Source organism: Dipteris shenzhenensis, chromosome 19, assembly GCF_047967505.1.
Source record: "Dipteris shenzhenensis isolate YYH24624 ecotype China chromosome 19, Dip_SZ_1.0, whole genome shotgun sequence".
In the NCBI taxonomy this organism is placed as follows: domain Eukaryota; kingdom Viridiplantae; phylum Streptophyta; class Polypodiopsida; order Gleicheniales; family Dipteridaceae; genus Dipteris; species Dipteris shenzhenensis.
In genome coordinates this window covers 18288133-18304674 of record NC_141614.1, presented here as the reverse complement: position 1 = coordinate 18304674, position 16542 = coordinate 18288133, and the positions used below count along the sequence as shown (strand labels likewise).

Genomic DNA, 16542 nt, shown 5'->3' with positions numbered 1-16542 from the left:
GAAAGAGACACAAAGTAGGCAACACTCAATCTATTGCAATGTGTGTGTTCTTGAACAATACAAAGATAGGCTTCTTGTATAGAGAGAGCCTTTAGAATAGTTAACACTTGTGGGATCCTTTGATCCACATCTCTCCTAGGGGTAGTCCTTGCTCCACATCCTCTCATCATGTAGTCCACATCCTTCGGTGGCTACCATGGATGATTTTTCGTTAAGAAGCTAAACTTTTATATTGGATCAAAAGTTTATATGCCCTAATAAAAATTAATGCTTGAAACATTCTCCAAGATTTGAAACTTTTATGCAAAAAAATGTAAAGTTTCACTAGGATTTACATTTTTTCCTTCAAAATACAAAAGAAAATGTATAGGGTCATTGTTTGCTTGGGTGTGGCCATTTTTTGGTCAGGGACATTTTTGTATATAGGTTTCTTGCATGACCCATAACTTATGCATTGCTCAACGAAATTTGGCAAAATTTGTCTTCTAGTTGTAGTACACATTCCAAACTTGAACATAAGAGCAAAAAATTATGGAATAAGGATTTTGAACGAGACCATTAAAGCATTGCAAGTGCTATGTTGCATGTGAAGCATGCATCCTGAAGACCATAGGATATAGCAATTTATTCAAAAACATCAAAATTTTGTTCTATAAATAAATGCAACCAAGTAATCATTCAACAATACACTATGTGAGCTTCTCCTCAACCCAAGGACACACCTAAATGAGAACATTAGGCATGGGTTAACGAGCCTCCAATGTTGTGCTAAAGTGATGCATACCCATTTGAGGGCACGCTCCATAACTTTTTTTTAATTTGTTAAAAACCAAATCGAGACCATTAAAGCATTGCAAGTGCTATGTTGCATGTGAAGCATGCATCCTGAAGACTATAGGATATAGCAATTTATTCAAAAACATCAAAATTTTGTTCTATAAATACATGCAACCAAGTAATCATTCAACAATACACGACATGAGCTTCTCCTCAACCCAAGGACACACCTAAATGAGAACATTAGGCATGGGTTAATAGGCCTCCAATGTTGTGCTAAAGTGATGCATACCCATTCGAGGGCACGCTCCATAACTTTTTTTTTATTTGTTGAAAACCAAAACGGATTGAAATTTTGGAATCCAAACTAGTGGGACTACTGCATGGTGGTCTTAAAACACTGGTAGTTGTTGGTATTGGTATCTAGATTCACCCTAAAATGGAAGAAGTTCGAAAAGTGCAATTTGTGCATGTGAACAGATATTTTAATAAATCCAACACTATTTACAATTTTGAATTGCTTATTTTTCCATGCACTTGCTTGCTATATGGCTCATAAGCATGCCAAAGGTCATTTCCACAGCATCAAACCCAATAGCGTGCCCTTTGGCCTATTTGTGTTTTGAAGCATTTTAGGCCACATTGCACTTGTTTGGGATGTCCAATTCTGTTGATGTGTATCACCGGAGAGGGGGCAAAACCGGCGGCTAAAATTTTGCTACTCCTGCGAATTTTGAATTTTCCAGCAGTCACAAAGCACTACTAAGCATTGATAAGCACACATACATGGTGCTAAAGCAATGAGACCCACAAATCACATGTAGAGTACTTTGCATATGACAAAATATGAAGAGGGGAGAGGAGAAGAGTGGAGATGAGGAGAGAGGGCACAACTAGAGAGCACACCACAAATGACTAACTGAACACTAGATTTAGTTGAAAAAATAGAATATATACAAACCCATTTAGGGTTAGGATTAGGGGATCTAACCCTTTCCTTTATAGCACTCTATTGGGCTAGTGCTATGCACATATAATCACATGATGTTAAGCGTGAACTCTCAACACCTTCCCTCAAGATCAACATCATGAAGTAGGCCTTCCCTCAAAATGATGATTCTGAGGAATCGAAGAAGGACTGAACATACATTCCATCACACCCCTTTAATGGAAATGTCCTTCCTCAGCGTCATTGAACCAAGAGCTACTCGGTGTTTCTCGAATAGCTCTTTAATGAGTGGTTTGGTAAAGATGTCTGCAACATTTTCTTTGCTATCACAATGCTGCAGTGTGATATCACCAAGTAGTACTCTTTCTCTACTGATAAGTGCTCTCTAACATCAATGTGCTTTGTCTTGGAGTGATATATTGGATTCTTGGTCAATGCTTGAGGCGATTGATTATCACAGTATATTGTTGTTGGATTTGACTCATCAAAGTAATATGTTTCTGACAATAGTCTTCTGAGCTATATAGCTACACATGCGCCTGTAGTGAGTGCCCTATATTCTACTTCAGTCGAAGACAAAGAAACAGTTGGTTGTTTGTTTGACAACCATGATATAGCACCTTGACCAAGGAAAAGTGCATATCCATGTGTCGACCGATCTCTTGGTCTCATGATCTCTAGCATAGTCACTGTCATAGTATCCATGCAACCGTGGATGACTTCCTCTGTATTCTATCCCAAACTGTCTTGTACCTCTGATGTATCTCAAGACTCTTTTGGCTGCATTCCAGTGAGACTGTTTTGGATTTGCCATAAACTATGCTAGGGTGGTGCTCTCTATCCTTGCTTTCCTCCCTTTCCAGGTTCACTTGGCACAATAGGCATATTGATGGGTCATGGTGTGGAGCATGGCTTGATCACATATATCTTTCCTTCAAAGCTTGGTGGATGTATCCAAGGGCACATGGCAGTATTTTGCACTCAGTTGTACCTTCTGATCATCTATCGATACTCTTTCAATTCCATCTTGCTCAATAGACTCCTATTGTCAAGGGTCCTCTTCCTTTTAAAATGGACATATCTTTGTTTGGTGATCTTGCCTTTGATGTGGATGTAATATTCGCATGGTGTGCTACCTCTCACTTATTGAGTTTGGTGCAGTGTTGGGAGCAAGGATTAGCCAATATTACATATGTGTGCAAGGTACATGGCCGGCATCAAGCTTCTCAACAACGTAAGTTTGGTGTCTGCATTGGTGGAATATGCTCATCACTCCTGCAACTCTCTCCATCCGAGTGGTGCCCTCTCACAATGCTCAATGGTGCTTATAAGATCATGGACAAAGCAATGGCCATACGAGTTAAATCCATATTGGCATGGCACTTACATCCTCATCAGTTCAGCTTTTTGCATGGTCATAACATACACGAGGCAATTCTTAATGTGCTTCTTTCCATTGATTACTCTATTTCGCAAAACTCTCAATTTGTCTTGCTTAACATAGATTTGGAAAAAGCTTACGACAAGGGTGAGCTGGAGATTGATGCTCACAATTATGGGTAAACTTGGCTTCGGCAATGGGTTTTGCAATATGACCAGAGTGCTGCTCTCTAATGCTTCTGCTACCACAGTGAATGGATATTATTATCACTCATTCCCTCTTCGTAGGTAGATGTTAAACAAGGATGCCCATTAGCCCCACTCTTGTTTGCCATTGTAAATGAGCCACTTCTTCTCCAATTGGATGCTCATCTCAATGCCAATTCTTTATGTGGTCTCTCTTTGCTTGATGATTCGGCATTCTCTTCCCAGATGTTTGCAGATGACAATGCCAATTTTCTTGAGGCTGACCCAATAAACCTACAATGTTTCCTGGATGTTTATCCAACCTTCATTTGCTATCAGATTCAAAGGTCAATACATCTAATACTACACTCATGTGTTTATCTTGGCAGCCTATCCCTGGCTTTATTCTTAGGGGTTTTCAGTCATCACTCCCGGTTCTATAGTGTGCTATTTAGGCTACCCTATTGGCTTTGGCATCACCCTCAAACAAAGCTTTGATTGGTTATATTCAAAAATAGCGGGAAGTTCCACAAGTGGAAAAATAAAAGTCTCTCACTGGTGGGCAGGCTAATAGTTTTGAATCATGTCTTGCTTCCTACATTGGTGTTTGTGTGTTTTGTAATGCCATTTTCTACACCTTGTCTTGCGAATATTGACAGGTGGGCTAGTGATTTTCTATGGTCAGACAAGTGGCATTATTTTTCATGGTCTTATGTATCGACACCATGAAAGATCGGAGGGCTCGGCTTACCGACTCTTGAGAAATGTCATCGTTTGTGCTGCAAATGGGCGTTGTGGCTACGACATTAACATGAGTGCACTCAAGCGGAGAGGAGATTTGTGCCTCCCATCCTAGAGGGTTATTTTGAAAAATGTCTCACGGGGCTCAATCTTTATGATTATTTGATATTACTAGGGCTAATATGGTAGATATTCTACAATGTGTAGAAAGGGAGTTTTTGTCAAGACTCCTTTGAAGTATGAATACCAATGGGTTATCCATTATATATATATATACACACACACATGCATTAGATGCTTTATCTAAGAAAAGTATTTTTCAAATAGGGATTTCAAAATTGCCTAAAAGATTGTATCAAGGGGATCCAATGTCAACAAGCATGGATAAAAATGGTGAGCATAATGCATTTATACTTCACTTTTTGCTCTTTAGCAATATAAACTCTCTCTCTCTCTCTCTCTCTCTCTCTCTCTCTCTCTCTATCCATATATAAATATAAATATAAATGTATATGTATGTATGTATGCATGCATGTATGCATGTATGTATGTATGCATTCATGAATACATACATACATACATACATACATGCATACATGCATGCATACATACATACATACATATACATTTATATTTATATTTATATATGGATAGAGAGAGAGAGAGAGAGAGAGAGAGACTTTATATTGCTAAAGAGCAAAATGTGAAGTATAAATGCATTATGCTCACCATTTTTATCCATGCCATGTATGTATGTATGCATTCATGCATGCATGCATACATACATACACACATACATACATACATACATACATACATACATACACACACACACACACACACACACACACACACACATATATATATATATATCTATGTGCACACACACACACACACACACATTTCTCTTATTATAGCTAGTAATCCTCTTGTAATAAGTATCACGATATCATCCCTTTTTTTGTCTAGTTTTGTATTTTAAACTACTACTTATGTTGCTTTCATTGTTTTGCATTCTTGTAAAGTCATCCTAGGAAGGCGTACTACATATATGGTTATTATTTTGAATCAGCTTTGATGTAATTAATGTAGATATAATATATGTGTTTGTCAAAAAGTTGGGCATTTACACAATGTAGATATGAAGAAGTCCTGTTACCTCTACATAAAGGACTACAAGGTGAAGGACTAAAGTCTTGGTGACCCAGACCTTCTATAGAGGCTATGGACCTTCACTTTCAGGTTTACAAGGAGGCACCCCCCAATATGCAGTTTGGGATTGCACTTGCTCGGGGTTTTTCCCTTGAGCATTGCAAGGCTGCGAAAAATGCCCCTACATAGGATGATTTCACTGCCAATTGGGATGAATTCGCTGAAAGCGTGGTTTGTACGGTCCAACAACAAGGTAAGCTCCAATGAAAAATTGAATGATTCCAATAAAATCTGTTAGCTAACCCCTCAGAAATAGCAATGGAGGAAGATGTCAAAAGTGTCTTAAGGTATAGGGAGGGGGAATTGCAGCGGCACTCTATTTCTCATGGGCCACGGTCTTTGTCTGCCCAAATCTCACATGGCTGTGGCACAATGTTTGTAAACTACACAATGCCTGAGCGGGTCAATAGTCAAAAAATCTTGCATGGTGTGAAGATGAGACTTGACCAAGTAAGTGAAGAGGTGGACGCAGCTGTAAATGCAATAGATAAGGCCAAGAAAGATAGGCTATGCCAAGAGAATTTGTCGACAGCAGTACATACATTGAGGAAATTAAAGCTCCAAGCAACACACAATGAAATATCAGTTTTGCCTCCTTCAATTGACTCGGAGCATTTCAGAAAACTGCAAGCACACATTGCCTCATTCACGAACACATTGGAGATCCTGGGATTCAAAGTAGAAGCCCCAAATTTTGAAGACTATAAAATTTATCATACATTTTGCATTAGTCACGCAATTACGTGAAAAGTCTGTTGTCTTTAAGACAAGGCAGCAACAATATTATTTTGCCAAAAAAATGATGGAAAGGGTCCAGTCCAACCAACCTCTTTGTATTTTCCCATCCCCACCAACAATTGCCAGTACAAAAGATGAGGGTTCAACGTGTCTTACGATTGCACATCCCTGTGATGGATGTGCTTTACTATTGATAGAAAATAATTTGTTGTGGTATGTGTACTTGCTTGTGGCCATCCTTACCACCAGTTTTTTTTTGCAAATCTGTGTTTGGAAGACACACATTGTAGGGTGGAGGGTTGCTTGGAAAAAATCCCCACAGTAGCAAAATTGATGGTTTTAGGCTCATCAATTGGTATGCCTCACTCCTTATTTTGTTTGGCTTTTATGTATTACATATCTGCTTTGTGACCGGTTGCCCATTGCTTTCTATTTTTCTATTTCTGTAATGCTTTACACGTGCTTTTCAGTGGTTTGACACACTGATTTACCAATGCCTTGTGATTGCTTTATGACTACTTTCTCTTTTAAAACTGTTTACCTGTAAACAGTCATTGCTTTCAGATTCCTTTGGCACTGCTTTGTGATTGCTTTGTGACTACACTTGCTTTTTGATCGAGACATTCTTGCAGCACCCACTCAAAGAGGCAGAGACGTGTAGTAAAAAAGAGAGTGAGAGCTGCAAGAGCTCAGCTAGAGGACCGGTGAGGGAAAGTAAATGGAGGTAGAGCTCAAAACCTACGAGGGAGAGGATTTGACTTGAGCTCAGGACCTGCGAGGGAGAGCAAAAGGCAACAGCCTCTAGAGAAGTAGTGCACAGAACCTGCCAAGGGAGAGGATTGAGCTAAGCTGCGAGTAAGAGCAAAAGGTGACAGAGTGGTTTGGTAGTGCTTTGGCACTGCTTTCTGACTGCTTGGTCACTGCTTTGCATTTTTAGACTACTTTACATGGAATATGCAAAGTACTCTACATGTGCTTTGTGGGTCTCATTGCTTTGTATGTGTGCTTGTCAATTTTTAGCAGTGCTTTGTGATTGCTTTCTCTCTTAAAAGTGCTTTCCATATAAACAGTCATTGATTTCAATATGCTTTGGCACTTCTTTTTTATTACTTGCTTTTGCACTGCTTGTGAGTGGTTTGGTAGTGCTTTGGCACTACTTTCTGGCTTCTTGGTAACTTCTTTGCATTTTTAGGCTGCTTTACATGGAATATGCTGTTGAGAGTTCATGCTCAACATCATGTGATCATATGTGCATAGCATTAATCCAATAGAGTGCTATAAAGGAAAGGGTTAGATCCCCTAACCCTAAATGGGTTTGTATATATTCTATTTTTTCAACTAAATCTAGTGTACAGTTAGTCATTTGTGGTGTGCTCTCTAGTTGTGCCCTCTCTCCTCATCTCCACTCTTCTCCTCTCCCCTCTTCATATTTTGTCATGGTATCAGAGCTTGGTTCTGCCTTCCGTTGAGGCACCATCCTTCATGTGTGAGAGATAGATTAAGATTGATTGAGTATTCTTTCATTTCCGTAGAGTGATAGAAAATTTCCATCCATTTGAGAGGAATCTCCATCCATTTGATTGTGTGAGAGAGAGATTCCTTGTGACATTCGATTTGTTGAGAGTTTCATATCTAGCTCTCATTGTAGAGCTCCTTCTCCTCCCTGTTTCGGAACAAAAATATCAGGATTCCGTTTCCTGGAGCTCAAGTTATACTCTTTTGAGTGATCATGTTTCTTATGAGGTTCATTTCATGAGTTTTAAGAGGGTTGAGGGGTAGTTTCAAAGGTTTGTTGAGTTCTGTAAGGTTCAAGAGGTTTTCTCTGGTAAGATCCTCAAGTTTTTTCATCTGAGATAGAGGAGTCAATGACCTAGCACACACAGGCGACATCAGCAAGACTCTGCATCTCAACTACGAACTCTGTAGATTCACAAGCTACTCACAACGAGTAGCAGTTGCTAGGCGGCTCCTTCGACAAGGCGTCTGCTGTAGCCAAGCTCGCATACGAGCAGTTGGCTTCTACACACAAGCAATGTTTTCTATACGTCTGCAATCAGCAACCTCTCAAACGCCATCGACCCATTCACCTGCGGCTGCAGCCCAACACAAAGCCAAGCGAGCTCCTAAACCTCTGCTCCTAAGCCTCTTCTACGACAGTGCGGCTAACTCCATCGCCTTCCACCAGGCTTCCCAAGGCGCAACATTCCACACGGCTTCCCAAGCGCAACACTCAGGGCTCCCGCGAGATAATCAGTGACTTGAGCGGCCGATCAAACAGCCTGCTCTGCAACAGCCAGTAGATGGCTCCAGCAGAAACCACTGCTCTGCAACATCGCCTCCAACACCTTGGTATTCCAACAACCGGACTGCCAATGAAGTGCATAGCTCATACGACTGGTTCTCCATAGTCTCCTATCACACAGCACCAGTGATGTTCCAGCCAGCTTCCTGCTTTATACTCCAGCGCCGCCTTAGTCAAGTGGCTTGTCAAACCAAGTCCTCATACAGCCACGCCTCTAGTGCTCCTACGACCGAAGCTCCGAGCTCCTACGCCTCCAGTGCGGACTGCACCACCATAGCTCCTCAACGCTCTACAATAGAACGGGACTTGCCATAACAAAGGCTTCCCGCAATCGTCCAACAATCTCCTGGTGCGCTGCTCCGTTACCTTCACTGCGACGAACGCCTCCATCTAAGGAACGACGCTTGAGCCTCCTTGCAACTTCTAATATTTATGAGATTCCATGGAATCTCCCAAGATTTTGGTCTCTAGCCCCAGGCCACGTGGCAGATAAGGGGCTACCCTTATCCCCTGCTTCAGAACACATTGGTTAGACTAATGACACGTGGCACCTCCAGCTCCATACATGTGGCACCTACCTAATCTTGCCACATCATCAGTCGGTTGTCTGCCACATCATGCCTATCTGCCACGATAGTAGCCACGTCAGCGGTCCACATCAGCACTACCATGTCATCTGCCACATCATCAGTGACACGTCACCTACCACGTCATCACTTTGACCAGTCAGCAATCAACTACCACCTCATCAGTCGGGTATTCACGCGTCAAGGTGACGAATACCCGATTCGTCGTCAAATCGACATCTCCGCCCCTCCAACTTCATCGTTTCCGGTACGGAGAACAGCGGATTCTCCGCACGGGACAGTTCGTCGCAACTATCTCGACGGAAACGACATAGAGCAAATATATTTTGCTCCATCCTGTGTAAACACAGTCTATCCTCCGGCATCCTCCACGATAGGTCCCGACACACCTGCGGCGTGTCTCTCACGGAAACGGATTTTCAACAAAAATTTTTGACAGTCGCCTCCGCAACTATCTGCTCGACCCATGCGGCTTGACAGCACTCAAAACGGGTCAAGGACGCGGCATCCACAGTCGAATCTGTGGCTACCTCCGTTGCCTCCGCCTTTGTAATATTATATATAAGGCGGAGGCTGACGTCAGCTACAGTGTTTTCCTCCACACTGTAGCAGTTTCTACGAAACCACGAACTCCATTCGGCACGTGGGACCCACCCGTTCGCTACCAATGGCTGACGCCGTGCTGCGCATTCTCTCTTTCCTCCATCACATCTTCTCCCATACGTATCGATGATCCGCACATGCCAACGAGGGAAAATACTAAACTCATTCATCGGTCTTCACGGACGTCGTCGTAATTCACATGCGTTCTTCCTCCATGTCGTCGAGTTCCTCGACCTCGTTCTCCACAGATTCGGCTGTGGATGCCACGTCCTTGACCTGTTTTGAGTGCTGTCAAGCCTCACGGGTCGAGCAAATAGTTGCGGAGGCGACCGTCGAAAAATTTTGTTGAAAATCCGTTTCCATGAGAGACACGCCGCAGGTGTGTCGGGACCTATCGTGGAGGATGCCAGAGGATAGATTGTGTTTACACAGGATGGAGCAAAATATATTTGCTTTGTGTCATTTCCATCGAGATAGTCGCGACGGGCTGTCCCGTGTGGAGAATCCGCAGTTCTCCGTACCGGAAACAATGAAGTTGGAGGGGCGGAGATGTCGATTTGACGACGAATCGGGTATTCGTCACCTTGACACGTGAATACCCCGTGAGCGATTATTTTTTGTTGAAACTCTGCACGGACCCGTGTGGATCGTTCGACTCGAGCGAGGAGAACGAGATCGAGGAACTCGACGACGTGGAGGAAGAACGCATGTGAGTTACGACAACGTCCGTGAAGACCGATGAATGAGTTTAGTATTTTCCCTCGTTGGCGTGTGCGGATCATCGATACATATGGGAGAAGATGTGATGGAGGAAAGAGAGAATGTGGAGCACGGCGTCAGCCATTGGTAGCGAACGGGTGGGTCCCACGTGCCGAACGGAGTTCGTGGTTTCGTAGAAACTGCTACAATGTGGAGGAAAACGCTGTAGCTGATGTCAGCCTCCGCCTTATATATAATATTACAAAGGCGGAGGCAACGGAGGCAGCCACAGATTCGACTGTGGATGCCGCATCCTTGACCCGTTTTGAGTGCTGTCAAGCCTCACGGGTGGAGCAGATAGTTGCGGAGGCGAATGTCGAAAAATTTTGTTGAAAATCCGTTTCCATGAGAGACACGCCGCAAGTGTGTCGGGACCTATCGTGGAGGATGCCGAAGGATAGACTGTGTTTACACAGGATGGAGCAAAATATATTTGCTATGTGTCGTTTCCGTCGAGATAGTCGCGACGGGCTGTCCCGTGCGAAGAATCCGCAGTTCTCCCTACCGGGAACGACGAAGTTGGAGGGGGGGAGATGTCGATTTGACGACGAATCGGGTATTCTTCACCTTGATGCGTGAATACCCGATTGATGAGGTGGTAGTTAATTGTTGGCTGCTACTGTGTGGAGGAAAACACTGTAGCTGACGTCAGCCTCAGCCTCAGCACAGAGAGAGGTCAAAATTCAACAAGGCTCTCCATTGACACAGATGGAGAGAGCTCGGAGAGAGAGGAGTTTGATGCACAGAGGCACACAGAGAGGGAGGAGACTCTCAAGATGGCAAAGAGTGAAAGACTTTTAAGACATATTATAAAAGCATGACAAGATCTCTTAGACTTATTAACCTTTGTTATCGCAGCTCTCGTCATGGGTGATTTGATGCGGATGCTGAGAGAACAATAAGAGCCTCACAGAGAAATTATAAAGTAACACTCTGTGACTGCATAAATTTCTTCCTTGCATGTAATTATGTTGAGGATACAGATGTGGAGGCAGTGGAAGATGGGGTTATTGAGAAGATAAGAGAGATTAATGATGAGATCTTCTAGACTTTGGGTTATTGAGAAGATAAGAGAGACCAAGATGAGATCTTCTAGGGCTGAGCTAATGTTTAAAGGTGTTTTTTGACACCATATGGCTTTGAGTTATATGATCTACTTCTTGTATAAATGTGATGTGCTTTTTTTTTAATGTACTCTAGTTTTAATAACATGTCACGCCATTTTTTTTAATTTGATTTTTTTGAATCTTACTTTTTGTCTCTTTTAACAATGTGATGTCCTCTTTTTTTAATGTACTCTAGTTTTAATAACATGTCACGTCATTTTTTCTAATTTGATTTTTTTAAATCTTCCTTTTTGACTCAATGTTTTGTTTTATAAGAGCCTCTTTTTTTTTAATGTTTTATCCAAAATTAACTCACAAAACGAATTTGGACAGTGTACTAGTCCAAAATTAATGAAATAGGTGTGCTTTTTTTTCTACGAAAACTTCATCCCAATCATTGAAGTTCATCCTTATCATTGAATTAGAGAATATATGTGGTGTTAAGATAAGTAGGTATATGTCGTCCATAGACAAAGAAAAGGCTTGTTGAAAGAAAATATTTCGATAGATGTAGAAAGAAAATCAAATATCTGAACGGTCAAATTTTAGACGATTGTGAGTAGTACAATTTAGTGGTTTAATTTATTTTGATCTAAATATGAATCATGAAGATGAAAATTGTTGTCCTTTTTAAAAATGATGTAAATCTAGATTCTAGAATCCACTTTGTTGTTATAAAGTTGAACGGATAAAAATTTCCATCAATGATACAAAATTCCGAGAAAAGGAAAATTTCTAACATGAGTGAATGCAAATGTCATTCTAGTATAAGGAAAAACATTTCATCATGTAAACCTTTCATCGACGGAAAATTTCCATCGGCGGATTTTTTTTCCCATCGACGGAATTTTTTTCCGTTGATGAATTTTGGGATTAATGTGAAAAAAAAAATTTCGTCGATAAAATTTGGGAAATCCCATTGGATTCTGGAATCCCAAAATTCATCAACAGAAAAAAATCCATCAACAGATTGAAATTTCCATCGATCGAAAGAAATTTCCATCGACGGAAATTTTTTGTCGATGAAAGTTTTACGTGACAAAGTTTTTTGAATGATATTTTTGTTCATTCATCAATCGAAATTCATCTTTATTCATATGAAATTTTTGTTCTATTGACAAAACTTTACTTTTTTTCAGACAAAAAAATCATTATGTTCACGCTTGTCAACATAGTGGATTCCATAATCCAAAACTTCATGAATTTTTCAAAAAGGCAATTGCTAGCATACTCATGCTTCCAAATCTAGCCTTTTTAAACTAAAAGCTATATTTTTTCAAAGGCTAGAGCTCTGAATCGAACCAATAGACCGAAACACAGTAAATGATAAATTGTACTAAATCAAGACCATTTACAATTTGACCATTTGCATCATTGGGCTTTTATCTAAATCTAGAGACATGCTTGCTTTGAATAAACCTCTTTTATGGTCGTGGACTCCATATATACCTACCCATCGTAATGTCAAAATATATTAAAATTCAACCATTTGATCAACTGTGTATAAAAAAGAAAAGTTGTTTTGTTGGACAATGCACTAAAAGTGTTTCATCAAATTGTGTTAGATCTTAAAGTCAAATCATTTTATGAATTATCAATTTGTGGATAGCATGCTATGTACAACAAGTATTCTAGAAATGTGTACTTATCCATGAGGGCAATGTTGTTACTTATGAGGTAGTCAATTCATAAAAAAATCTTTCAACCAATGGACTTCAGGGAACATATCATCTAGAGGTGCTTAAACAATGCGATAAACGAAAAAAAATGGAATTCATCGATGTGTGGACATGCTTGATTTATAGGATGTAGAAGTCCTTGTATATGGATTTGAGTTAAAAATATATGGGCACTTGCATGAAAAACAATTAATATTTTAAAGCAAAAGCTCTAACGACTCTCTTAGTTGAATGAAAGATTTTCTTCTTCTTTGTAATTTGTCGTGTTTTTCAAATTAAAGAGAATACTTTTTTCAATTGATAATACTAGACATTTTTGGGTTCTGGAGTAAAATGTAAGTAATATTTTATGCATTCTTTTTTCATAAAAGTACTAGTTTTTAAAAATGTTTGACATGAAGTGTATATTTCGTCCCTCTAATTTTGACAAAATGTACATTTTTTTGGATTTTTTCCAAAAATGGAGTTGACTTGTCATTTGCATGATTTTGTTGTCGTTTTTTATGACTCGGTGTTTATATAAGAAGGCTCTCTTATATTGTTGATAATGACATTCTTGGAATAGATTGAGTGTTGCCTACCTTATGTCTCTCTCATGGAGTCTCTTTATGGTTTGATTCCCCTTGATCTTTTTGCTAATTCCATGTTGCACTAGGAGAGCTCGATCCCACTTTCTTCTCATCCTTGGCTCCCAAAATACACTAGAGCCTCCAAAGGTGGGAGCATCTTTGGGATATCATTAACTTAGATTGGCTAAATGAACAAGAAATTCCTCGCATGCTCCTAGTGCTCATAAACCAAAGCCTATGGAGGAATCCATGTATTTGCAATGTGTCGAGGTGTACTAGCTACTTCTAAGGTTGACTATCTCAGCAACTGGCCCATATTTTCTTTCAACGTGTCTCTAAAACACACTCGATCTATCGCCATAGCCAGACACCTATGCATTGTTTCATCCCATCAACTCTCTCTCTCTCGTCCCCTCCTCCAAGATGAGAACCCAAAGAGACCCTTCTTGAATGCAAGAAGCTTCTTTATATCACCAATTGGCTTCCATTTGGCTTTTAGAGAACTAAAGGCTTGAGAATGAGCTGAACCAATTGCAAGTTTTTCTTTCTCTTTTTTAGAGAACTAAAGGCTTGAGAATGAGTTGAACCAATGGCAAATTTTTCTTTCTCTTTTTAATTTTAATAGAATCATCCTTTTTTAGTGCAAAAAAAAAAGATGCTACCATTCTTTTCCTCAATCTTTAAGCACCACTTGTTGAAAGTGTTTAGGGGGGGGGGGGCAAAAGCTTTAAAATATCAAGCCTTTATTAAGTCAGAGAACCACCCAATGATTACAAAATTACTCAACACTATCGTATGTAAACCAAGAAAAACGCTACTCATGCCCATATACTCTGTGAGGGGCATAAGCATGCAAATGCAAATACAAAAAAAGAATCTATAAGTAAGGACTTCAACATTGTTAGTATGGCTACTTTTATCCTCTACCCATATAGATATTTCATGCTTTTTAAAATTGCCCAAACCCAAGCTCCGACTCCAACATTGTTAGTATGGCTACTTTTATCCTCTACCCATATAGATATTTCTAAGCAGCGCTCTACTTAGGGGGGTTTCACACCCGTCCGCTCGCCCGCAAATAGCCAGATGGTGTGAGCCCCAATCAAAATGCATGTTGGTCATTCAACGCCTTCACACTCGTCCGCCCGCGGTAGGAAAAAAATGACGTGTAATCCCAATCACGCCCAGGCATGCAAGAAATCTTGGGCAACCTAGTCACGGTGCCCAAGAGAGCGTCTGCCATCACGCAACCAATCAAATCCCACGCTCAGGAATCGAACTCGGGACCACCTTTATGTGACCCCACGTTTCAACCAACCAACCAAGCCTCATTCCTACAACATTTAATATATTAGCATAAATGTCCGCCCTGTTGTGAAAACACTCTCGGATGGAGGAGTCTATTCAAGGCGGACATGGATATTGGGGGCTTCACCCGTCCGCGGATGAGTGTGAACCCCCCCTTACACTTTCATAAAAAAGTGTCCCAAACAACCTTTTGCCATCTCTCTCCCCCCCTCCCTCTAGAGTAGTAAAGTCTCTCTCTCTCCTCCCTTCCGAGTAGTAAAGGCACTCCTTCTCTGCCTCCGTCCCCCTCCCTCCCTCCCTCCCTCCTGTAGTAAAGGGAGTGCTCACGAGTACATGTACTCGCTTGTTAAGATCTCATCTTAGTTCATGCTTTTTCAAATTGCCCACACCTAATCCCACCATGTGCCAATAGTGAACTAGGAGCACTCAAAATTGCCCAAACCGAATCCCACCATGTGCCAATAGCGAACTAGGAGTACTCAGTGTGTGCCAATAGTGCAAAAAGAACTAAGCACTCAAAATAGAAACAGAATTAGATTCCAATATCTTTCAGTTCCAATTCCAATTCTATCTTTCAGTTCGATTTTGCAAGATATGGAGGAGCTCCCCACCAACAAGCAGAAGAAGACGAAGCTGATTATTGACACCGATCCCGGAATCGGTAAAATCTCTCTCTCGAGCTTTTGGATCTTGATATGCGGCTTCCATCCAGTGGATTGATTGAGATCGCAACGACAGACTTTTTCGACAATTCATGCGTTTGCAAGCAAGCTAATTAAAGCTAGCTCCTCGTCCTTAGAGCTACTGGCCATGGTTTTAAATGCGTGCATGCGATTTGGACGCAGGAGTGCAGTGTGCTGCCTTTTGCCAGCTTCTTTTCACGCACCAAACTAAAATTTCAATGGAAATCAGTGCGATCCGATGAGTTAAAGATCAATGACATAGTCTAGTATTTTATGCTACGCCTAGAGTGCTCAACACCTCACCGTTAAAAGTTTTTTCCATTTGAGATCTTGCTCCGTATGTTGAAAAGCGCCTTAGAACCAATGCAAACCTTCCTTGACGAGTTTGGAACACATCCGTTTCGTGTTGCTATAGAATTGCGCGTTTACATTTTGTGAAATGCCTCAACAAAATACGGTCTTCTCTTGGTGAAAAATGCGTTCTAAGAAACATCCCGCAGTGCTACATTCTATTCCTATCTCAATTTGTCAATAGATGTTCAAAACTTTTGGTCAAAGCACACCTGTTTTATCAACAAACCTTCTGTTATCGTGCTCTCCGTTCCGATGCCTTAGTTACAGAAAAAGCATAGCCATTTCTCTATTTCGGAGTGTTGGTATTGTACATTTGAAAGCTGCATATGTAGTGAAAGTGTACTTCCTGCTGCAAATACGCTGAGAGAATTGCCTGAAAAGCTTGCAAACAAAGAGACTTGATGCGACTATAGAGGTTTTTCAGGCCTAAATAATGTGTTCCAGAAGCAAACAAAAATTCTGTAAATCGAGATGTTAAAAAAGCAAATTGTTCAACTTCAAAATTTTCACCCCACCCCCTGCTTCAATGAATTTTGCAAAGGTGTGTTTGCAAATGGGGGGTGAATCGAAACCAGGAAGGAGGCGGAGGGCTTATTTGGAGAATACACA

The 16542-nt window shown here is 40.9% G+C and overlaps 1 protein-coding gene across 2 annotated transcripts in view; it reads left to right on the top strand.

Moving 5' to 3' along the window:
- The first annotated feature begins 15441 nt into the window (after positions 1–15441).
- URH2 (uridine-ribohydrolase 2) overlaps positions 15442–16542 on the top strand; it is a 41000-nt gene continuing 39899 nt past the window's right edge. For both annotated transcript variants that reach the window (XM_087390512.1, XM_087390511.1), the window contains exon 1: positions 15442–15557. In XM_087390512.1, coding sequence (XP_087246638.1) covers positions 15491–15557 — 67 coding nt within the window. In that variant the 5' untranslated portion in view covers positions 15442–15490. The remainder of the gene's footprint in view (positions 15558–16542) is intronic.